The 26,917-nt window shown below is 39.5% G+C and overlaps 1 protein-coding gene across 1 annotated transcript in view; it reads left to right on the plus strand.

Annotated features, from left to right (window-relative positions):
* LOC121390681 overlaps positions 1-26,917 on the plus strand; it is a 55,026-nt gene that overhangs the window by 22,654 nt on the left and 5,455 nt on the right. The window contains exons 5-9 of the mRNA XM_041522556.1: positions 4,785-5,009; positions 8,105-8,323; positions 8,943-9,179; positions 21,293-21,490; positions 24,469-24,702. Of these exons, the coding sequence (XP_041378490.1) occupies positions 4,785-5,009; positions 8,105-8,323; positions 8,943-9,179; positions 21,293-21,490; positions 24,469-24,702 (1,113 nt within the window). The remainder of the gene's footprint in view (positions 1-4,784; positions 5,010-8,104; positions 8,324-8,942; positions 9,180-21,292; positions 21,491-24,468; positions 24,703-26,917) is intronic.

Here is a 26,917-nt window from a genome sequence, read left to right on the forward strand (position 1 = left end):
TAATGACAGTTTAGATCAATTTCCCATTTTAAATTGTATGTATTTTTTTTGAAAGTTTGAAAGAGTAAGTGGCTGTGTGTTGCCACACTTTAGTTTGGTGATGGCTTATTGAACTTTTTTCCTCTCAGAATAGCTGCATCAGTTGTAGAAATTACCCTTGTGCTTGGTTCCATGCAGTAAAATCTTAACATTTTCACTTACCTCTTCTCATCACCGATTCCAAGCTGGTTTCAGTGTTACTTATCTGTGGAGCATTCCTTAAATACATCGAATTATGTTTATTAATGTCCACCATCCAGTTACAGCATGAACATCTGGTAATCATAATCTGTATCTAGACACAGGTCGTTTTAAAATGGTTTCAGGTTAATCTGGTTGTGATTTACATATAATTATTCGTGTAACCTTCTGATGAGGAAAAGCCAACAGTCTGTGTCTTTGGTGTAGAAATCCGTCTCATTGCCTGGCCCGATTACTTCACGAGTATGAGGAATCATGAGCATGTCTGCTTCTTCCTGTGTACACCTGTGGTAGGATGGTATTTTGGTACATTTCAGATAACATATTTTATTGTGTTTGTAACTAGCATTTTACATCAGTGAATAACTTTATATGCCAGATGTATTACCTTATGGTCCTGTGTATATCTAATTGATGTCATGGATAGGATAAGCATCCTCAACATACAAGTTATCCCCACGACCTGTGTATATCTAATTGATGTCATGGATAGGATAAGCATCCTCAACATACAAGTTATCCCCACGACCTGCGTATACCTAATTGATGTCATGGATAGGATAAGCATCCTCAACATACAAGTTATCCCCACGACCTGTGTATATCTAATTGATGTCATGGATAGGATAAGCATCCTCAACATACAAGTTATCCCCACGACCTGGGCATATATTTTTCAAGCTAACTTAGCAATAGGACATCGTAAAATCGACGTAGGTTTTGACGTGTGTCAAGTCACATCATGGCCTACGATAGTTTTACAATATTTAAGATAGTAAACATAGCTTCGAAAATCTGTAGCCTAGTTAGTGGAAATATCTAATATATAATATTGCTCTCTGTTAAAGCTAAATGTTACACCCATGTAGCAATTTAATAGTGAATCAATGCATTCAGGAATTGCTCCGTGCTGGGTTGTCGTTAATCATCTGTTATATCATATTCAATACACGAATAAATATAGGTACATACATAAATAGCAACCAGATCAACATGCAACTAATTGATGATGAACTGGGTTCAGAAAGAACCTCAACATTACCAGACTTTCAAGCAGTAACTGGAAGTGACACAACAGGACAAATGGCGGTATTGGTATAAATGTAATTTTTTAAACTGTATTAAAATTTATAAAATAACACATACAAACATGCACACATAGTGTGGGTTGGCCCCCGAATATGTCCCACTCCTCCCGCCCCAATATAAAATCATACATACAAACATACACACATAGTGTGGGTTGGCCCCCGAATATGTCCCACTCCTCCCGTCCCAATATAAAATCATACATACAAACATACACACATAGTGTGGGTTGGCCCCCGAATATGTCCCACTCCTCCCGCCCCAATATAAAATCATACATACAAACATACACACATAGTGTGGGTTAGCCCCAGAATATGTCCCACTCCTCCCGCCCCAATATAAAATCATACATACAAACATACACACATAGTGTGGGTTAGCCCCAGAATATGTCCCACTCCTCCCGCCCCAATATAAAATCATACATACAAACATACACACATAGTGTGGGTTGGCCCCCGAATATGTCCCACTCCTCCCGCCCCAATATAAAATCATACATACAAACATACACACATAGTGTGGGTTAGCCCCAGAATATGTCCCACTCCTCCCGCCCCAATATAAAATCATGCATACAAACATACACACATAGTGTGGGTTAGCCCCAGAATATGTCCCACTCCTCCCGCCCCAATATAAAATCATGCATACAAACATACACACATAGTGTGGGTTGGCCCCCGAATATGTCCCACTCCTCCCGCCCCAATATAAAATCATGCATACAAACATACACACATAGTGTGGGTTGGCCCCCGAATATGTCCCACTCCTCCCGTCCCAATATAAAATCATACATACAAACATACACACATAGTGTGGGTTGGCCCCCGAATATGTCCCACTCCTCCCGCCCCAATATAAAATCATACATACAAACATACACACATAGTGTGGGTTGGCCCCCGAATATGTCCCACTCCTCCCGTCCCAATATAAAATCATACATACAAACATACACACATAGTGTGGGTTGGCCCCCAAATATGTCCCACTCCTCCCGTCCCAATATAAAATCATACATACAAACATACACACATAGTGTGGGTTGGCCCCCGAATATGTCCCACTCCTCCCGCCCCAATATAAAATCATACATACAAACATACACACATAGTGTGGGTTGGCCCCCGAATATGTCCCACTCCTCCCGTCCCAATATAAAATCATACATACAAACATACACACATAGTGTGGGTTGGCCCCCAAATATGTCCCACTCCTCCCGTCCCAATATAAAATCATACATACAAACATACACACATAGTGTGGGTTGGCCCCCGAATATGTCCCACTCCTCCCGCCCCAATATAAAATCCTGGCTACGCCAGTGTGTGGTTTGTGATTCCTGTACAGAACAGTTGGAAACAATTTGCTTGCTAATCAGCCATTTCACTGTTTACTACTTGTTTGTTATTTCGCCTACCAAAAAAACACTAATCAGATTTGTTTTGTAAAACGATAAAATCACTACCTCATTATTTCGCTAAATGGACTCCGCCCTGCACAGATTAAAATTCTGCTTAAACTGAAAAGGGGTTTGCTTTGTATAACCTGTAGCTCTTTTTCCAGGTTTATGGAAATGCAAAACACAATAACTGCAATATGAATAAATTAGTATGTTTCCTGCCCATTCAAATATCGGTATAGCTACTGTCATAGCTATTTGTTTTAAATAATTATAGGTCACTTTTAGCAGGATGTTAGTAATAATAGTAGTAGACCTAGAATTGATTTTTAATTTTTAGTCATAAACTATTTATGACAAATGACACTGACATTTTTACCAAGAAGAAGAAGCAAATACACACCAGCAACAAGTAATTTAAAACTCATCGAATATTATCTTTTGTTGCATTATCAGCATTCCAAAACATCAGGTCCAAAAGTACATACATATATATATATAGATATATGTATGTATGTATGTATGTATGTATGTATGTATGTATGTATGCATGCATGCATGCATATATATATATATATATATATATATATATATATATATATATATATATATATATATATATATATATATATATCAGAGATGGGGCGATTAGTTGACAAAAGTAATCGATTACGATTACTTTAGAATGTCACGATTACGATTACGATTACAATATAATTGAAAGTAATCTATTACGATTGCGAATACATTGTCTAGTCATTATGATTACAATCATGATTACATTTCCACAAATCTACACAAATAATGAAATGATGTTACCACCATGAAGGTATGCACTTTATTTTACAACCATACCGATTTCATTCATTGAAAGACATAATGGATGCTTTTGGATTATTTATTAAATTATTTCAAACATTTATAAACGTATGTATACTGCAGGGAGGGAATCAGTTTCCAAAAACCAGATTTATTATTCTTAAATTTGTATTACTGACGAAAAGGTACCCATAACCATAGGTATAATTATTGTATCAATGCATAGCATATATATATTTTTTGTTATATTATTGAAATAAACCATAATTAGTCATTGCAAACTGTCTGATCACTATTACTTGTTTGGTTTTTTTTTATTGTTTGTAGAACGTATACCATTTAATACCATCCACAAATTAAAATAATATATATTTTTTTTAAATCTATAAATGAAGAAATAAAGAACGGAAGAAAAGAACAAACAAGTAAATAAATAAATAAATTGATATCTGCATACATATACATGTGCACAAGTTGCTCATTGCATTTAATTGTTGACATTCTGAAAATGACTATTATTAATGAATCGATTTGCAGTCATGCTTGCTTTGTGCCATATTATAAGGACCCAATTGTATCGGTGAAAATTAGAAGCGCCGCAGTTCGTAGAACATCTATTAAACTCAGCTTTCGGGTATTTTTATCAGACGTATTAATATTTTAAGCTATTTTAAAGGAAAATCAACAAAGGTTTATTGTGATAGACAACTTTCAACTGGATGTTTGCTTAATTAGTTACATTATTTGTGGTTGTGTCTGCGACAGGGTGAGGATGACTGATATATATATATATATATATATATATTTGTCAATTCTCTCTCTCTCTCTCTCTCTCTCTCTCTCTCTCTCTCTCTCTCTCTCTCTCTCTCCTATAGTCGAGAAGTGAATTAACATATTGCTGGCTCCTATAGTCGAGAAGTGAATTAACATATTGATGGTTCCTATAGTCGAGAAGTGGATTAACATATTGCTGGCTCCTATCGTTGAGAAGTGAATTAACATATTGCTGGCTCCTATAGTCGAGAAGTGAATTAACATATTGCTGGCTCCTATAGTCGAAAGGTGAATTAACATATTGTTGGCGCCTACAGGTGAGAAGTGAATTAACATATTGCTGGCTCCTACAGTTGCTAGCATTTATAGAATTTGAGTCGACCCGTCTTAGGCACATTAGGCCCTCCACCGTTACGTATGATGCATGTTTTGTATTGACGTCTTTCAGGTGCTGATACCGGCAACTGGGCGAGGGGCATGCCTACCAAACAATCATCGACGTATAAAACCTATTCGTCACGTCACGCGGTTGATGGCCGCTACTCGGGCGTCATTTCACAACACACGTGCACGCACACGGTACTCGGAAGTGCCAGTCCATGGTGGCGAGTAGACTTGATTCAGGTCATTCTAGTCACAGAGGTCAACATTTTCAACCGCCAGGATTGTTGTGGTATGTGTTCTGATCTTGAAGTTCCATAGAGTATAATAACTGTAGGTACACCCATTAATTGGTGGGGGTAATCATGGTATAGGTTACAAAATGTTAGGGTGGAGAGGTGAGGGGAGGAGGGGGACGTGTTGGAAAGAGTCTCATAACCTTTTCAACACCTTGTGTCAGTTTAATTCTTTAAACAAATACAGACAGCCATGGCGGGGGGTTTGTACTGCACATTATTCTTATCAAGTGTTTAGTAAGAAAGAAATGTATGGAAACTACCAACAGCAATCCCAGTACTGTTGGGGCGAGACGTAGCCAAGTGGTAAACCGCTCGCTTGATGCGCGGTCGGTTTGGGATCTATCCCCGTCAGTGGGCCCATTAGACTATTTTTCGCTCCAGCCAGTGCACCACGACTGGTACATCAAAGACCGTGGTATGTGCTATCCTGTCTATGGGATGGTGCATATAAAAAATCCCTTGCTGCTAATCGAAAAGAGTAGCCCATAAAGTGGCGATAGCGGGTTTCCTTTCTCAATATCTGTGTGGTCCTTAACCATATGTCCGACGCCATATAATCGTAAATAAAATGTGTTGAGTGCATACCGCCCCCATGCACTTTCGATTGCATGCATGCATGGCCACGTGTTTAATCACTTTCACACCTGTAACTCTCAATGTATCCCTCTGTTCATCGTTTCAGGGAATATATTTCCTTTTGTACCAACATACTATGATCAGGTTTAGGATACAGCTGGGAAGAGAGGGGTTAGACACTGCGTTGTAGGATACAGCTGGGAAGAGAGGGGTTAGACACTGCGTTGTAGGATACAGCTGGGAAGAGAGGGGTTAGACACTGCGTTGTAGGATACAGCTGGGAAGAGAGGGGTTAGACACTGCGTTGTAGGATACAGCTGGGAAGAGAGGGGTTAGACACTGCGTTGTAGGATACAGCTGGGAAGAGAGGGGTTAGACACTGCGTTGTAGGGTACAGCTGGGAAGAGAGGGGTTAGACACTGCGTTGTAGGGTACAGCTGGGAAGAGAGGGGTTAGACACTGCGTTGTAGGGTACAGCTGGGAAGAGAGGTTAGACACTGCGTTGTAGGGTACAGCTGGGAAGAGAGGGGTTAGACACTGCGTTGTAGGATACAGGTCATCGTCTGGTTACAGGAAGTCAAAGATTAGTCCACTGGCAGACGTGCATCCTGGGGAAGGATATCGAGGTGCCCACTCCAACTGCTAAATGTCCAAGTGATTTGAAAGTAGAGTATTTATAATAGGAATACACGAGTCGTAATGGTAGTATCGGTTTTTAGTAGTCAACACCTCGGTCGACTTGGTGTTTCTGGGCAAGATATAACTGAATGCACGTTGGAGTTCTTGTGAATACTGTACCCCTCCCTGAATACTGGAGGTACCCAGTCAAACGTTACACCCATTCCCCTAAAAAGATCCTGCATCCGTCCCCGACTGGCAAAATACTGGAGGTACCCAGTCAAACGTTACACCCATTCCCCTAAACAGATCCTGCATCCGTCCCCGACTGGCTGAATACTGGAGGTACCCAGTCAAACGTTACACCCATTCCCCTAAAAAGATCATGGATCCGTCCCTGACTGGCTGTATACTGGAGGTACCCAGTCAAACGTTACACCCATTCCCCTAAACAGATCCTGCATCCGTCCCCGACTGGCTGAATACTGGAGGTACCCAGTCAAACGTTACATCCATTCCCCTAAAAAGATCATGGATCCGTCCCTGACTGGCTGTATACTGGAGGTACCCAGTCAAACGTTACACCCATTCCCCTAAACAGATCCTGCATCCGTCCCCGACTGGCTGAATACTGGAGGTACCCAGTCAAACGTTACACCCATTCCCCTAAAAAGATCATGGATCCGTCCCTGACTGGCTGTATACTGGAGGTACCCAGTCAAACGTTACACCCATTCCCCTAAACAGATCCTGCATCCGTCCCCGACTGGCTGAATACTGGAGGTACCCAGTCAAACGTTACACCCATTCCCCTAAAAAGATCATGGATCCGTCCCTGACTGGCTGTATACTGGAGGTACCCAGTCAAACGTTACACCCATTCCCCTAAACAGATCCTGCATCCGTCCCCGACTGGCTGAATACTGGAGGTACCCAGTCAAACGTTACACCCATTCCCCTAAAAAGATCATGGATCCGTCCCTGACTGGCTGTATACTGGAGGTACCCAGTCAAACGTTACACCCATTCCCCTAAACAGATCCTGCATCCGTCCCCGACTGGCTGAATACTGGAGGTACCCAGTCAAACGTTACACCCATTCCCCTAAACAGATCCTGCATCCGTCTCCGACTGGCTGAATACTGGAGGTACCCAGTCAAACGTTACACCCATTCCCCTAAACAGATCCTGCATCCGTCCCCGACTGGCTGAATACTGGAGGTACCCAGTCAAACGTTACACCCATTCCCCTAAACAGATCCTGCATCCGTCCCCGACTGGCTGAATACTGGAGGTACCCAGTCAAACGTTACACCCATTCCCCTAAACAGATCCTGCATCCGTCCCCGACTGGCTGAATACTGGAGGTACCCAGTCAAACGTTACACCCATTCCCCTAAACAGATCCTGCATCCGTCCCCGACTGGCTGTATACTGGAGGTACCCAGTCAAACGTTACACCCATTCCCCTAAACAGATCCTGCATCCGTCCCCGACTGGCTGAATACTGGAGGTACCCAGTCAAACGTTACACCCATTCCCCTAAACAGATCCTGCGTCCGTCCCCGACTGGCTGTATACTGGAGGTACCCAGTCAAACGTTACACCCATTCCCCTAAAAAGATCCTGCGTCCGTCCCCGACTGGCTGTATACTGGAGGTACCCAGTCAAACGTTACACCCATTCCCCTAAACAGATCCTGCATCCGTCCCCGACTGGCTGTATACTGGAGGTACCCTGTCAAACGTTACACCCATTCCCCTAAACAGATCCTGCGTCCGTCCCCGACTGGCTGTATACTGGAGGTACCCAGTCAAACGTTACACCCATTCCCCTAAACAGATCCTGCATCCGTCCCCGACTGGATGAATACTTTAAAGCATTTTCCTTTTAGCGGACCGACTGCGCAATTTCTTCATTGAAGTTCTGCTGTCCAAAAATCCCAAAGAGCGTTCACTATGTAAACATCAAATAGAACAAGTTGTTAAAGTGGCCAGGATAAAATGCACACGACCATTGCTCGGCCGGTACGTCGTGATCCAGACAGACGGACCCGGGGACGATGATGATATTCTTACCTTGTGTGAAGTAGAAGTGATCGGGTGGAAACAAGGTACAGTATGCAATAAACAACTTTCATGATAAACATTTATGCAATAAAGACATAAATAAATAAATACAAAATATAAATATAAATTCAAATATACTGATATACAGTTTGAATTTAGTTTTTAGGTTTTGTGGGATAAACATTACACATTCGTATTAAGAAACAGTTCCCTTCTCCAGAATGCTTTATATAAATATGTCAAGACATTTCTATTTTCTGACGACAGAATATAAGAAGTTTACTGCGTTCATTAACAGATGGTCTGGTATAGAAATATTTGTTTAAGCATAAAATTGTAACATGATAAAAAGAACATTTTACTATATCTCCATTGATCAGATAATGGTATTTGTTGTGATTAATTAACACTATGACAAGTCTACTTGTTTCTTGAGGTACAACTAAATATTATGGGTATAGTTTAAAAGTTGATATAAAATTCCTTTTGATGATGATTGAATTATGTACAGGGTTAGAATCATGGATAATAAATAGGATATTAAACTCGCTACCATTTCGTGTACATGTCCCTCATGGCGATTAAAATTAGTTCAATCGGGAGATAACATGATAAGAAATGGAAGCTCGTTTAGTATTTTATATATACACCATTTGTACACAGTTACAGACCCTGATTACCTGAGACGTGACAACCACGCTTTGGGTAAGGAGACATGGCAGTCCAGCTCTCAATATAAGAGACAGTCGGAATTGGCTGTTGACGGCAATTTTCACAACAACCATGGGAGTGAATCTTGTACAATGACTAATCCATCAGACATGAGACCATGGTGGAAGGTGAAAGTCGGGGCTATGTTCATTGACACTGTACTTTTCTTCTTAATGGTGAACACTCGTGGTATGGTTATGTTTAAGAATTTATATACAATGTTTATACACACACACACACACACACACACACGCACGCACGCGCGCGCGCGCATACACACACACATACACACACACATACACACATACACACACATACACGCGCGCACATACACACATACACACACATATATACACACACAGACACACACACACAGACACACACACACAGACACACACACACGGACACACACACGCATACACACACATACACACAAATACACACACACATGCACACACATACATACACCCACCCACGCACATACATACACCCACCCACCCACACATACACACACACATACACACACAAACACCCACCCACCCACACATACACACACATATACACACACAAACACACACGCACACACACACACACACATACACACACACACGCGCGCACACGCCCATACATACATACAAGCTTCCATTTACCCATTACATGTATATCAATGTTTTTCATCTTTTGTGATGTAAGGTTGGCTCAAGGGAAATGTGGAGAACGTAGGCCAACAAAGTGAGCGTCAAAGGCGCGAAGCATGCAACAGGGGTATGAAGGTTCCCCCAGAAACGTTGAATAGATATTGCTGTTGAGAAAAGTGTTGAAAATGTATAAAATCTTTTAACGAATATCATGTCCCCATGTTTTAATGTACCAGTCAAGTTAAAGTCACGTGCTACAGATGGAAGTAAAGCAAAGCATTGCAATGTTCCTTGCCCTTCACGAAGAAGTGATGGCACGCCATGGTTTGATACTAGATTAAAGTCACGTGCTACAGATGAAAGTAAAGCAAAGCATTGCAATGTTCCTTGCCCTTCACGAAGAAGTGATGGCACGCCATGGTTTGATACTAGATTAAAGTCACGTGCTACAGATGGAAGTAAAGCAAAGCATTGCAATGTTCCTTGCCCTTCACGAAGAAGTGATGGCACGCCATGGTTTGATACTAGATTAAAGTCACGTGCTACAGATGGAAGTAAAGCAAAGCATTGCAATGTTCCTTGCCCTTCACGAAGAAGTGATGGCACGCCATGGTTTGATACTAGATTAAAGGAATACTATTTGGATTATTTAAATGCCCTTAGAGTTTTTAATAAAAATGTCGTTGGAAAATCATCGACTTTTAAATTATAAAAAACAAAAGTATTAGAAGTTAGAACAACAAAGGGCACGCACATATGTACGTACTGCAGGTGATATGCTTGATCTCGAAAGGAAAACGAATCTCTAACAATTGCATTGTAGCTTTTCAAAAGGAAGAAATCAAATTGGAAATATTCAGGTGCAAAGTGTTATGGAACATATTAAGTTGTTGGCATCGGATCATACAAAATGTAATGAAGATATATATTTTTAGTGAAACATATATTATGTTTGAGGAGCTTGAGGAAATATTACTGTTCAAGATACCGATTTTATTTTCTCTATATATTAACGATATTAAATATACTTTTAATCAGGAATTCAGACAAAGTACTGCAACATCCGTGAGTAGTATGTGGGTCCGTTGAGCCTCGCGATATGCAAAAGAGCTAGGTCATGTGGCCGTTCTACGATTGGTTCATATGTACGCGTGGGGTTCTGACGTCAGTGCAAAACCCCAGAACGTGTCCAGACATGCCTCTATACTGGCCTGAGTTAACGTGAGGTTGTGACGTCAGTGGAAAACAACTCATTCGTCAGTTTAACGAGGATCGTGGTTAATTGTGTCTCACCAAGTGAGGTGTTTCTCTGACAATCAAAGAGAGGTGAGACGTGCTAAGGAAAACAAGATGGGGGTTCCCCGAATCTAAAAAACCCATCGCGTGGGATATTCAAACAACTCTCCCATTCTTGATGTCTATCCCTCGTTATATAGGGCACCACCCCACCTACCCATGTATAAGACACAGATGCCGTAGAGCAGTCCTATTCCCTCCCCCAAATGACAAAACCATCCACTCTAAGTACGTATACGCATTCCACCCTTTTTACAGTGTCTGTTATGATTTGAAATGAATATTACAAATCAATTTATTATACATTCGTCACATATTAGTGTTTAGCTTGTAATGTAGCATATTTAATATTTGATTAAAGTCGTTTTTGTTGACCTCGTTCTAAAAGACAGACCGCGTATGTCAGACCCCACGCTTAGAGGTCAACCAATATGAGGGCGGTAGACTGATTCACCCACTCCATCTGATTCACATTTTCCAAACGTTTGGACGGTAACATCGGGAGTGTTAATGTTTTCGCATATTCGCTAGACGGAAGTACACTATTATTGTGAGAGAACATATTCATATTCGCTAGATGGAAGTACACTATTATTGTGAGAGAACATATTCATATTCGCTAGATGGAAGTACACTATTATTGTGAGAGAATATATTCATATTCGCTAGATGGAAGTACACTATTATTGTGAGAGAACATATTCATATTGCGAGGGAACACAATGGGAACACAATACTATTGTGAGAGAACATATTCATATTGCGAGGGAACACAATGGGAACACAATACTATTGTGAGGGAACACAATGGGAACACAATAATATTGCGAGGGAACACAATACTATTGCGAGGGAACACAATACTATTGCGAGGGAACACAATGGGAACACAATACTATTGCGAGGGAACACAATGGGAACACAATAGTATTGTGAGAGAATACAAAGGGAACACAATACTACTGTGAGGGAACACAATGGGAACACAATACTATTGCGAGGGAACACAATGGGAACACAATACTATTGCGAGGGAACACAATACTAATGCAAGGGAACACAATGGGAACACAATACTATTGTAAGAGAAAACAATGGGAACACAATACTATTGCGAGGGAACACAATGGGAACACAATACTATTGCGAGGGAACACAATACTAATGCGAGGGAACACAATGGGAACACAATACTATTGTGAGAGAAAACAATGGGAACACAATACTAATGCGAGGGAACACAATGGGAACACAATACTAATGCGAGGGAACACAATGGGAACACAATACTATTGCGAGGGAACACAATACTAATTCGAGGGAACACAATGGGAACACAATACTATTGTAAGAGAAAACAATGGGAACACAATACTATTGCGAGGGAACACAATGGGAACACAATACTATTGCGAGGGAACACAATACTAATGCGAGGGAACACAATGGGAACACAATACTATTGTGAGAGAAAACAATGGGAACACAATACTAATGCGAGGGAACACAATGGGAACACAATACTAATGCGAGGGAACACAATGGGAACACAATACTAATGCGAGGGAACACAATGGGAACACAATACTATTGTGAGGAACACAATGGGAACACAATACTATTGCGAGGGAACACAATACTAATGCGAGGGAACACAATGGGAACACGATATTATTGTGAGGGAACACAATGGGAACACAATACTATTGCGAGGGAACACAATACTAATGAGAGGGAACACAATGAGAACACAATACTATTGTGAGAGAACACAATGGGAACACAATACTAATGCGAGGGAACACAATGGGAACACAATACTATTGTGAGAGAACACAATAGGAACACAATACTAATGTGAGGGAACACAATACTAATGCGAGGGAACACAATGGGAACACAATACTATTGTGAGGGAACACAATGGGAACACAATACTATTGTGAGGGAACACAATGGGAACACAATACTAATGCGAGGGAACACAATACAAATCATTTCACATATGTCATCGCTGGGGTTCCACAGCAAAGAGCTAATACAGGACAGATACAGTGTAACATTGTGTATAGAAATGCGATATAGATACCAAGGTTAGACTGACTATAGTGTAGCATTGTGTATAGAAATGCAATATAGATACCAAGGTTAGACTGACTATAGTGTAACATTGTGTATAGAAATGCGATATAGATACCAAGGTTAGACTGACTATAGTGTAGCATTGTGTATAGAAATGCGATATAGATACCAAGGTTAGACTGACTATAGTGTAACATTGTGTATAGAAATGCGATATAGATACCAAGGTTAGACTGACTATAGTGTAGCATTGTGTATAGAAATGCGATATAGATACCAAGGTTAGACTGACTATAGTGTAACATTGTGTATAGAAATGCGATATAGATACCAAGGTTAGACTGACTATAGTGTAACATTGTGTATAGAAATGCAATATAGATACCAAGGTTAGACTGACTATAGTGTAGCATTGTGTATAGAAATGCGATATAGATACCAAGGTTAGACTGACTATAGTGTAACATTGTGTATAGAAATGCGATATAGATACCAAGGTTAGACTGACTATAGTGTAACATTGTGTATAGAAATGCAATATAGATACCAAGGTTAGACTGACTATAGTGTAACATTGTGTATAGAAATGCGATATAGATACCAAGGTTAGACTGACTATAGTGTAGCATTGTGTATAGAAATGCGATATAGATACCAAGGTTAGACTGACTATAGTGTAACATTGTGTATAGAAATGCGATATAGATACCAAGGTTAGACTGACTATAGTGTAACATTGTGTATAGAAATGCGATATAGATACCAAGGTTAGACTGACTATAGTGTAACATTGTGTATAGAAATGCGATATAGATACCAAGGTTAGACTGACTATAGTGTAACATTGTGTATAGAAATGCGATATAGATACCAAGGTTAGACTGACTATAGTGTAACATTGTGTATAGAAATGCGATATAGATACCAAGGTTAGACTGACTATAGTGTAACATTGTGTATAGAAATGCGATATAGATACCAAGGTTAGACTGACTATAGTGTAACATTGTGTATAGAAATGCGATATAGATACCAAGGTTAGACTGACTATAGTGTAACATTGTGTATAGAAATGCGATATAGATACCAAGGTTAGACTGACTATAGTGTAACATTGTGTATAGAAATGCGATATAGATACCAAGGTTAGACTGACTATAGTGTAACATTGTGTATAGAAATGCGATATAGATACCAAGGTTAGACTGACTATAGTGTAACATTGTGTATAGAAATGCGATATAGATACCAAGGTTAGACTGACTATAGTGTAACATTGTGTATAGAAATGCGATATAGATACCAAGGTTAGACTGACTATAGTGTAGCATTGTGTATAGAAATGCGATATAGATACCAAGGTTAGACTGACTATAGTGTAGCATTGTGTATAGAAATGCGATATAGATACCAAGGTTAGACTGACTATAGTGTAGCATTGTGTATAGAAATGCGATATAGATACCAAGGTTAGACTGACTATAGTGTAGCATTGTGTATAGAAATGCGATATAGATACCAAGGTTAGACTGACTATAGTGTAGCATTGTGTATAGAAATGCGATATAGATACCAAGGTTAGACTGACTATAGTGTAGCATTGTGTATAGAAATGCGATATAGATACCAAGGTTAGACTGACTATAGTGTAGCATTGTGTATAGAAATGCGATATAGATACCAAGGTTAGACTGACTATAGTGTAACATTGTGTATAGAAATGCGATATAGATACCAAGGTTAGACTGACTATAGTGTAGCATTGTGTATAGAAATGCGATATAGATACCAAGGTTAGACTGACTATAGTGTAACATTGTGTATAGAAATGCGATATAGATACCAAGGTTAGACTGACTATAGTGTAACATTGTGTATAGAAATGCGATATAGATACCAAGGTTAGACTGACTATAGTGTAACATTGTGTATAGAAATGCGATATAGATACCAAGGTTAGACTGACTATAGTGTAACATTGTGTATAGAAATGCGATATAGATACCAAGGTTAGACTGACTATAGTGTAACATTGTGTATAGAAATGCGATATAGATACCAAGGTTAGACTGACTATAGTGTAACATTGTGTATAGAAATGCGATATAGATACCAAGGTTAGACTGACTATAGTGTAACATTGTGTATAGAAATGCGATATAGATACCAAGGTTAGACTGACTATAGTGTAACATTGTGTATAGAAATGCGATATAGATACCAAGGTTAGACTGACTATAGTGTAGCATTGTGTATAGAAATGCGATATAGATACCAAGGTTAGACTGACTATAGTGTAGCATTGTGTATAGAAATGCGATATAGATACCAAGGTTATACTGACTATAGTGTAACATTGTGTATAGAAATGCGATATAGATACCAAGGTTAGACTGACTATAGTGTAACATTGTGTATAGAAATGCGATATAGATACCAAGGTTAGACTGACTATAGTGTAACATTGTGTATAGAAATGCGATATAGATACCAAGGTTAGACTGACTATAGTGTAGCATTGTGTATAGAAATGCGATATAGATACCAAGGTTAGACTGACTATAGTGTAGCATTGTGTATAGAAATGCGATATAGATACCAAGGTTAGACTGACTATAGTGTAGCATTGTGTATAGAAATGCGATATAGATACCAAGGTTAGACTGACTATAGTGTAACATTGTGTATAGAAATGCGATATAGATACCAAGGTTAGACTGACTATAGTGTAACATTGTGTATAGAAATGCAATATAGATACCAAGGTTAGACTGACTATAGTGTAGCATTGTGTATAGAAATGCAATATAGATACCAAGGTTAGACTGACTATAGTGTAACATTGTGTATAGAAATGCGATATAGATACCAAGGTTAGACTGACTATAGTGTAACATTGTGTATAGAAATGCAATATAGATACCAAATACTGTTAGACTGACTATAGTGTAACATTGTGTATAGAAATGCGATATAGATACCAAGGTTAGACTGACTATAGTGTAACATTGTGTATAGAAATGCGATATAGATACCAAGGTTAGACTGACTATAGTGTAACATTGTGTATAGAAATGCGATATAGATACCAAGGTTAGACTGACTATAGTGTAACATTGTGTATAGAAATGCGATATAGATACCAAGGTTAGACTGACTATAGTGTAGCATTGTGTATAGAAATGCGATATAGATACCAAGGTTAGACTGACTATAGTGTAACATTGTGTATAGAAATGCGATATAGATACCAAGGTTAGACTGACTATAGTGTAACATTGTGTATAGAAATGCGATATAGATACCAAGGTTAGACTGACTATAGTGTAGCATTGTGTATAGAAATGCGATATAGATACCAAGGTTAGACTGACTATAGTGTAACATTGTGTATAGAAATGCGATATAGATACCAAGGTTATACTGACTATAGTGTAGCATTGTGTATAGAAATGCGATATAGATACCAAGGTTAGACTGACTATAGTGTAGCATTGTGTATAGAAATGCGATATAGATACCAAGGTTAGACTGACTATAGTGTACATTGTGTATAGAAATGCAATATAGATACCAAGGTTAGACTGACTATAGTGTAACATTGTGTATAGAAATGCGATATAGATACCAAGGTTAGACTGACTATAGTGTAACATTGTGTATAGAAATGCGATATAGATACCAAGGTTAGACTGACTATAGTGTAGCATTGTGTATAGAAATGCGATATAGATACCAAGGTTAGACTGACTATAGTGTAGCATTGTGTATAGAAATGCGATATAGATACCAAGGTTAGACTGACTATAGTGTAGCATTGTGTATAGAAATGCGATATAGATACCAAGGTTAGACTGACTATAGTGTAACATTGTGTATAGAAATGCGATATAGATACCAAGGTTAGACTGACTATAGTGTAACATTGTGTATAGAAATGCGATATAGATACCAAGGTTAGACTGACTATAGTGTAACATTGTGTATAGAAATGCGATATAGATACCAAGGTTAGACTGACTATAGTGTAACATTGTGTATAGAAATGCGATATAGATACCAAGGTTAGACTGACTATAGTGTAACATTGTGTATAGAAATGCGATATAGATACCAAGGTTAGACTGACTATAGTGTAACATTGTGTATAGAAATGCGATATAGATACCAAGGTTAGACTGACTATAGTGTAGCATTGTGTATAGAAATGCGATATAGATACCAAGGTTAGACTGACTATAGTGTAACATTGTGTATAGAAATGCGATATAGATACCAAGGTTAGACTGACTATAGTGTAACATTGTGTATAGAAATGCGATATAGATACCAAGGTTAGACTGACTATAGTGTAACATTGTGTATAGAAATGCGATATAGATACCAAGGTTAGACTGACTATAGTGTAACATTGTGTATAGAAATGCGATATAGATACCAAGGTTAGACTGACTATAGTGTAGCATTGTGTATAGAAATGCGATATAGATACCAAGGTTAGACTGACTATAGTGTAGCATTGTGTATAGAAATGCGATATAGATACCAAGGTTAGACTGACTATAGTGTAGCATTGTGTATAGAAATGCGATATAGATACCAAGGTTAGACTGACTATAGTGTAGCATTGTGTATAGAAATGCGATATAGATACCAAGGTTAGACTGACTATAGTGTAGCATTGTGTATAGAAATGCGATATAGATACCAAGGTTAGACTGACTATAGTGTAGCATTGTGTATAGAAATGCGATATAGATACCAAGGTTAGACTGACTATAGTGTAGCATTGTGTATAGAAATGCGATATAGATACCAAGGTTAGACTGACTATAGTGTAGCATTGTGTATAGAAATGCAATATAGATACCAAGGTTAGACTGACTATAGTGTAGCATTGTGTATAGAAATGCAATATAGATACCAAGGTTAGACTGACTATAGTGTAACATTGTGTATAGAAATGCGATATAGATACCAAGGTTAGACTGACTATAGTGTAGCATTGTGTATAGAAATGCGATATAGATACCAAGGTTAGACTGACTATAGTGTAGCATTGTGTATAGAAATGCGATATAGATACCAAGGTTAGACTGACTATAGTGTAGCATTGTGTATAGAAATGCGATATAGATACCAAGGTTAGACTGACTATAGTGTAACATTGTGTATAGAAATGCGATATAGATACCAAGGTTAGACTGACTATAGTGTAGCATTGTGTATAGAAATGCAATATAGATACCAAGGTTAGACTGACTATAGTGTAGCATTGTGTATAGAAATGCAATATAGATACCAAGGTTAGACTGACTATAGTGTAACATTGTGTATAGAAATGCGATATAGATACCAAGGTTAGACTGACTATAGTGTAGCATTGTGTATAGAAATGCGATATAGATACCAAGGTTAGACTGACTATAGTGTAACATTGTGTATAGAAATGAAAATGGTTTTGCTGTTTATTATCGGCTACAAATGATCACAGTCCACCAAAATGAGTTGCAATGTCAGTATACACTGTATGATACTCCACCAACATGAGTCACACTGTCAGTGTACACTGAATTATACTCCACCAACATGGGTTGGACTGTCAGTGTACACAGGATGATACCCCGCCAAAGTGAGTCACACTGTAAGTGTACACTGGATGATACTCCACCAAAATGAGTTACACTGTCAGTGTACACTGGATGATATTCCACCAAAGTGAGTCACACTGTAAGTGTACACTGGATGATACTCCACCAAAGTGAGTCACACTGTCAGTGTACACAGGATGATATTCCACCAAAATAAGTCACACTGTAAGTGTACACTGGATAATACTCCACCAAAATGATGTTTACACTGTCAGTGTACACATGATGATATTCCACCAAAATAAGTCACATTGTAAGTGTACACTGGATAATACCACACCAAAATGAGTCACACTGTCAATGTACACTGGATTATACTCCACCAAAATGAGTCATACTGTAAGTGTACACTGGATGATACTCCAGCAACATGAGTCACACTGTCAGTGTACACTGGATCATACCACACCAAAATGAGTCACACTGTCAGTGTACACTGGATTATACTCCACCAAAATGAGTCATACTGTAAGTGTACACTGGATGATACTCCAGCAACATGAATCACACTGTCAGTGTACAGTGGATGATAATTCACGACCATGAGTCATACTGTCAGTGTACACTGGATGATACTCCATACAAATGAGTCACACTGTCAGTGTACACTGGATGATGATCTACGAACATGAGTCACACTGTCAGTGTACACTGGATAATACTCCATCAACATGAGTCGCACTGTCAGTGTACACTGGATGATACTCCACCAACACTGTCAATGCTCACACTGAGGACGATTCTTCATTCAAATACATGAATACGTTAAATGTGTATGGAGCATGCAATCTCACCCTTCCTTCTCCTCCTGTACCGCCTGTAGTAGGACTGCCACACAAGGCCACCTCACCTTTCCTGCTCCTCCTGTAATGTGTACCCTTCCTGCTCCTCCAGTGGAGCATGCAATCTCACCCTTCCTTCTCCTCCTGTACCGCCTGTAGTAGGACTGCCACACAAGGCCACCTCACCTTTCCTGCTCCTCCTGTACCGCCTGTAGTAGGAATGCCATCTCACCCTTCCTGCTCCTCCTGTACCGCCTGTAGTAGGACTGCCACACAAGGCCACCTCACCCTTCCTGCTCCTCCAGTACCGCCTGTAGTAGGACTGCCACACAAGGGCACCTCACCCTTCCTGCTCCTCCTGTATCGCCTGTAGTAGGACTGCCACACAAGGCCATCTCAACCTTCCTGCTCCTCCTGGCACCGCCTGTAGTAGGACTGCCACACAAGGGCACCTCACCCTTCCTACTCCTCCTGGCACCGCCTGTAGTAGGACTGCCACACAAGGGCACCTCACCCTTCCTACTCCTCCTGGCACCGCCTGTAGTAGGACTGCCACACAAGGCCACCTCACCCTTCCTGCTCCTCCTGGCACCGCCTGTAGTAGGACTGCCACACAAGGACACCTCACCCTTCCTGCTCCCCCTGGCACCGCCTTTAGTAGGACTGCCACACAAGGCCACCTCACCGTTCCTGCTCCTCCTGTATCGCCTGTAGTAGGACTGCCACACAAGGCCATCTCACCCTTGCTGCTACTCCTGGCACCGCCTGTAGTAGGACTGCCACACAAGGACACCTCACCCTTCCTGCTCCTCCTGGCACCGCCTGTAGTAGGACTGCCACACAAGGCCACCTCACCCTTCCTGCTCCTCCTGTACCGCCTGTAGTAGGACTGCCACACAAGGCCACCTCACCCTTCCTGCTCCTCCTGTATCGCCTGTAGTAGGACTGCCACACAAGGCCATCTCACCCTTCCTGCTCCTCCTGGCACCGCCTGTAGTAGGACTGCCACACAAGGCCACCTCACCCTTCCTGCTCCTCCTGGCACCGCCTGTAGTAGGACTGCCACACAAGGCCACCTCACCCTTCCTGCTCCTCCTGGCACCGCCTGTAGTAGGACTGCCACACAAGGACACCTCACCCTTCCTGCTCCCCCTGGCACCGCCTTTAGTAGGACTGCCACACAAGGCCACCTCACCGTTCCTGCTCCTCCTGTACCGCCTGTAGTAGGACTGCCACACAAGGCCACCTCACCCTTCCTGCTCCTCCTGGCACCGCCTGTAGTAGGACTGCCACACAAGGCCACCTCACCCTTCCTGCTCCTCCTGTACCGCCTGTAGTAGGACTGCCACACAAGGCCACCTCACCCTTCCTGCTCCTCCTGTACCGCCTGTAGTAGGACTGCCACACAAGGCCACCCCACCCTTCCTGCTCCTGTACCGCCTGTAGTAGGACTGCCACACAAGGCCACCCCACCCTTCCTGCTCTTCCTGCCATGCTTGTAGTAGGACTGCCGCACCAGGCTACGTCACCGTTCCCGGTCCCCTTGACACCGCCTATAGTAGGACTGTCACTCTCTCAGGACTGACTTCACAGAATGGAGCTAGTTTGCATTCACATCATCCCAATCATCTTCTCAAGTTGAAAAGATATATTGATTTAAAATTACTGATGGGGACACCAATATTGTCAATGGGCAATTTCAAAGCAGACATGGTAATTGAATCTGCCTTTTCATTAAACACATACATACAAATATACATGCTTGCATACAAATATACATGCATACATACATATTTTCAATATTATTGTTATTAGTATTTAGTTCATTTTGTATTATATATTTTTGTTTGCAGGGTTTAGGTCTAAAATGGAAGTATGGATAGATGATAGCTATCTGTGTGGTGCACAAACACCCACGACGGCAGGTGCTGTGGTTAGTGTCAAGTGTCCTGAGGAAACACGTGGTTCTTATGTTAAGATCGAGAAAGTTTCCCAAACGGAATATGACGTACTTGCATTATGTGAAGTAGAAGTGTATGGAACTACAGAAGGTATTACACATCATATCAAATACGTTTCTACGCTTTTATCCCATTTACTTTGTCTTTGGCCCATCGTGTAATATATCAATTTCTCCCATCCCTAGCCATGCAAGACGGGCGTATTCCATGACGTCAGCCCATGCGGAATAAATCGGTCTTGCATGACCACGTGACTTCTATTGTTTGAGCTGATATTAACATTGGGTGACATCACGTAAATGGCAAAATAACGCAAGAAATGCTTTTCACATTTCATAAAAACAAGCAAACCTGCTGTCATAATGAAATTATACTATCATTTCCGGTTTATACCTTTAGTATACTTTAAGTATAAACCATTTTTGGGTACGATCTTTTCAATGGTTGTGATTATTTTATTGTAAGATAAAAAATAAAAAATGTAGGTTTTTCACGTTTTCCCAAAATGCTTGTTTTTCATCTACTGGATGGGAGAAAAATAATCCTCCATTATGTATTCATGTGGGACAGGGCTATTCCACCCTCGGGTACATAATATGATGTGAGGGACTCGTCCCTGATAACAAATTATGTACCCTCGGGTGGAATAGCCCTGTACCACATGGACACATATGAAGGATTCTTTTAGTGTTCTAGTGGAGTCGTTAAACAAAACAAACTTTTGGTCCATCGTCGGCTCTCATCAATTACATGTACGTTGTCTAACACACACATGGAATGTCATGTCTATGTGTATGGCTGTTGCACAAGGTTGTCGTCTAACACACACTTGGAATGTCATGTCTATGTGTATGGCTGTTGCACAAGGTTGTTGTCTAACACACACTTGGAATGTCATGTCTATGTGAATGGCTGTTGCACAAGGTTGTCGTCTAACACACACTTGGAATGTCATGTCTATGTGTATGGCTGTTGCACAAGGTTGTTGTCTAACACACACTTGGAATGTCATGTCTATGTGTATGGCTGTTTGTGACGGAACATGCTCTTAACTTTGTTTTCGCCTGTGGCGATATTAATTGTTTTAGAGGGCCGTGTGCAGTTCCAATATGCACTTAAGCCCAGGTGGGCACTTTGTTACGTAATACCTCCGCTAGTTCGGTACTTTCGGGGTATTGCTGGCGAACTAGGCGTCAGCCAGTCTAGGCTTCTAAGAAAAATATGCCGGCTTGGTCTCTGTGGAAATATCACTTGATAGGGGGAGGACCGCGTTGTGCCCCAGGCGACATTCGGAATTTTATGATAAATAGCTAGGGTTTTAGAGATATCAGGGAGAAACATATTGGAAGGCTTCCAGGGAGCGCGTCCATTTGGACTTGGTAATTATATATTTTCTGCTCTGTTGTATAACCTTGATGTGATTGATGTGACTTTAAATATTTTAATACTGTATTATACCAATATTATTTAGACGGTGCTGCCGGTCATCTGACGCAGTAAACTGTAGGCTCACTGTTCTATATATATAAAGCTTAACCAGTCATCCTAGAGGACCTAGGTAAACTGTAGGTTATTGTCTTTATTGTGATAGGTACCAGTATTAAGTCGGTATTACAAGGTTACTGAATGAGTAGTTAAGGGTTAATTAAAAATTAACTAGTTAGGAATAGAGTTATTAATTAAGTTCCCCTGGACGCGTTTCTCAATTATCACACGTGTGGGTGTTGTGTCACGGTGAAGTGATTAGAATATTGTGTAAACTAGACACCTAGAGATTAACTAATTAAGTGATCAGTTCTGGGTTGTTATTATTTGTTGTTGTTAATTAACTACTGCGGCAGTACATTTGTCAGCGTAGGTTAATACAGATTCCAAAGTGTATTGTGTTTTTGTTGTGTTTTCTAGTGAACTAAACGTGCTATAATAATATATACTTTATATAAGATCTTATCTCTGATCATACCTAGACGAGCCACGCGGGTTTGTGAACTGCTCGTTACAGACAGATCTAATAGATATACAGTTAGGAGAGATATTTGGATAATCGTGTTTCATTCAGTTACGGGTATTATAGGATCCCCGTGACACTGTTGCACAAGGTTGTTGTCTAACACACACTTGGAATGTCATGTCTATGTGTATGGCTGTTGCACAAGGTTGTCGTCTAACACACACTTGGAATGTCATGTCTATGTGTATGGCTGTTGCACAAGGTTGTCGTCTAACACACACTTGGAATGTCATGTCTATGTGTATGGCTGTTGCACAAGGTTGTCGTCTAACACACACTTGGAATGTCATTTCTATGTGTATGGCTGTTGCACAAGGTTGTCGTCTAACACACACATGGAATGTCATGTCTATGTGTATGGCTGTTGCACAAGGTTGTCGTCTAATACACACTTGGAATGTCATGTCTATGTGTATGGCTGTTGCACAAGGTTGTTGTCTAACACACACTTGGAATATCATTGTCTTGGTTGGTCATTACAACTAACAATGATTTTACTCCTAATTAAGATATTGATATGTTTATTTGTTATTAAAGTGTTTTAAACCAAAACAGAAGACTGAGTTTTAATAATTTGAACCATGCCTTTTTGTTTTTAGGTCTAGTGATCTTTCCAAAAGAGTTACTTCCCTCGAATAAAAGAAAATTTTAATTTCGGAGGGGGGGGGGGGGGGGGGGGGGGGGGGGGATGATGGGTGATATATATATTTTTTAATTATCATTATTTGAAAGATGTTCTATCTTTATAACTAAAAGTAGATGTCATTCTTGTGAAATGCAGAAAGTGTATAAGGTCCCTAGTGTAAATGATTTTGTTATTTTGTAGTAGAGACCCTTCTTGGTATAATACATTTTAGCGAGGCGTATGAGTAAAGTGGAACGATACTGAAACTCTGGGTTAAAAGATAAGACAATTAGTAACGGTGATCTACCCTGCGGGATTAGGTCATATAAATAAACCATAGCACGCAGCTCATTATGTGTGTATTTATAAATTTCACTGTTAGGAATATATCGTTATAAATTACATTGTAATAAATGTTTACTCGGTTTTCAGAACGGAACTGGGCTCTGGGTAAGAAAGCATTCGTAAAAGGTGGAATTATTGCATACACATTTCCAGTTAATTACATGGTCGACGGCGATGTATCGAACGGCTTTTCAGGCGATGCCTGTCCCGGGTTTATAGACATTAACACAAACTGGATTCTCGTTGTGGATTTAGGCTACATGCATGTGCACGTACAGAAGATTCTATACATCATCGCAATCGGAGAGGACGGAGAGAACGGTAAGCATGTATTAGAAAAATACCACACTTTTACACCCAATAGCCGATGTATTTACCATAGTTTGACACCCAATAGCCGATGTATTGACCATAGTTTGACACCCAATAGCCGATGTATTTACCATAATTTGACACCCAATAGCCGATGCATTTACCATAGTTTGACACCCAATAGCCGATGTATTTTCCGTGCTGGGGTGTCGTTAAACATCCATTCATTCATATATTTGTATTAGAAAAACAAACACAATGGAATGGATTTTAATGTGTCATGGGTGTATATGTATTTACTTATTTGGTTGTGTGACAGATCGATTTAACGAATCATCATCTGATTCACTGATTCACTGATTGGTTGTATGAATCGTTTGTTGCTCGGTTAATTGATTATAGGTCTATATAGGTCGAGGTTTATGGTGAGGGTAGGTACCCACGCGATCTTCACATTTAAAGGTCATGTTGGGGACATTTAGGCTAAGGCTTTTGAAACAAATATGCTACTTAAGGTTTACATTTCATTAATATCATTATACTGGATCATTATCACAATTTGCATTACAAACTATGTGGAAATCTTGACAATAAAATAAATTTATCTCTAAATCATGCGTCAATATGTGTCTGAAACATTTAAATATAATGTATAGCAGAATTTTGTTAGAAAGTGGTACCCATACTTATTGAGATCTATTTAGAGTAATTGTTATGGTGATGGTAGGTAGTCACGCGACTCTGTGAGATCTGGTGGCCATTTTAAAGGCCATTTTAGAGGTTAGTTGTGGTAAAAATTTGAATTTTTGGTTTTCCTATTTTTAATATTTATTTAGTTAGTTAGTTAGTTTTATTGGGTTAACAGAGAAGCTGGAAATAAAAAGGATAAAAAAGGAACGAAGTAAACAACGAATTTAAAGAATAAATTTCGAAATAGAAAATTTGCATTGGACGAAATCCATTTCCAGAAAAGAGTTTATTTTCCTTGTTGGTAAAAAAATGGTATTGTTAAGTTTGATTCAAATAAGGTCAAGCAAAGAGGCGGTATTGTTAAGTTTAATTCAGATAAGGAGAAGCCAAGAGGTCCATTTTTATTGTATTTATTTTTAATGTGCTATCTATATTTTCATGTTATAAGTATAATATTTGATGTTTCTTACACACCCGTTATTTTTTATAACAAGTGTTGTTTACACACGTACGTGTGTTAACAATTTCAAGACCTACAACTGGCTGCTCCTAGGTGATGACCATGCATCAAATGAAAAACAACACGGTGGAAATAGATTACACTGTGACGTATAGTTAAGCTAGCTGACTATCATGTGTCTGTGACGCGTAAATCAGTTACATGTGCAACGGCTGTAAATAACTTTTAGTCGAAAAAGATGTTAAAATTTGCTTAAAACCTGGTATTTGAGGATATGTAAGAAATAGAATAATACATTCGTGTCTGTTAAATACCATTTATCTCACAACTCGTTATTTAAAAACGTGTCAACCTCGCTTTCGCTCGTTAGATACATTTTAAAACAACTCGTGAGATAATGGTATCTAACGGCCACTCATGTATTATTCTCTATTTATAGTTAGCCATGTACAAAGCTACTGTTCTTGTTACTAGCCATACCAAATACGACAATATCTTTGCTGAAATTCAATTGTATTAATGGGACATTCCTGAGTTTGCTGTAATTTTTAAGATGTTATCGACTAACAGGGTCTTTTTAACGATTGTAATTACATATCAAATATATTTTTCTGCATAAAATATTAGTGGCTGTATATTAAACGTGTTTCTGATTGTTCTAATATTTGTACTAGGTTAAATTTCATTTTATTTCCTAAATTATTGGAAGACAAAATCCAGTTTGGGCTTCTTACAAATATTAAGACGACCAGAAACACATTGAATATACAGACACTAATATTCTAAACAAGAAAATTTATTTAATATGTAAGTTTAATCGTAGAAATATTTTATTAATCGGAAGCATATTACAATTGCAGCAAACTCGGGAATGTCTCTTTAATATGATTATAATGGATCATTATATATCACAATTTACACTGCAAAGTTCGCGGAATCATGATAATAAAATCGACTTAACTTGAAATATATATGCAATGTCTCTTTATGTGTCTAAAACATTTGTTTTTTAATGGCAATATTTTGTTAGAAATGAAAACCCATGATTATTGAGGTTTATTTAGGATAATATTT

The sequence above is a fragment of the Gigantopelta aegis genome, chromosome 15, assembly GCF_016097555.1.
Source record: "Gigantopelta aegis isolate Gae_Host chromosome 15, Gae_host_genome, whole genome shotgun sequence".
Taxonomy (NCBI): Eukaryota; Metazoa; Mollusca; class Gastropoda; order Neomphalida; family Peltospiridae; genus Gigantopelta; species Gigantopelta aegis.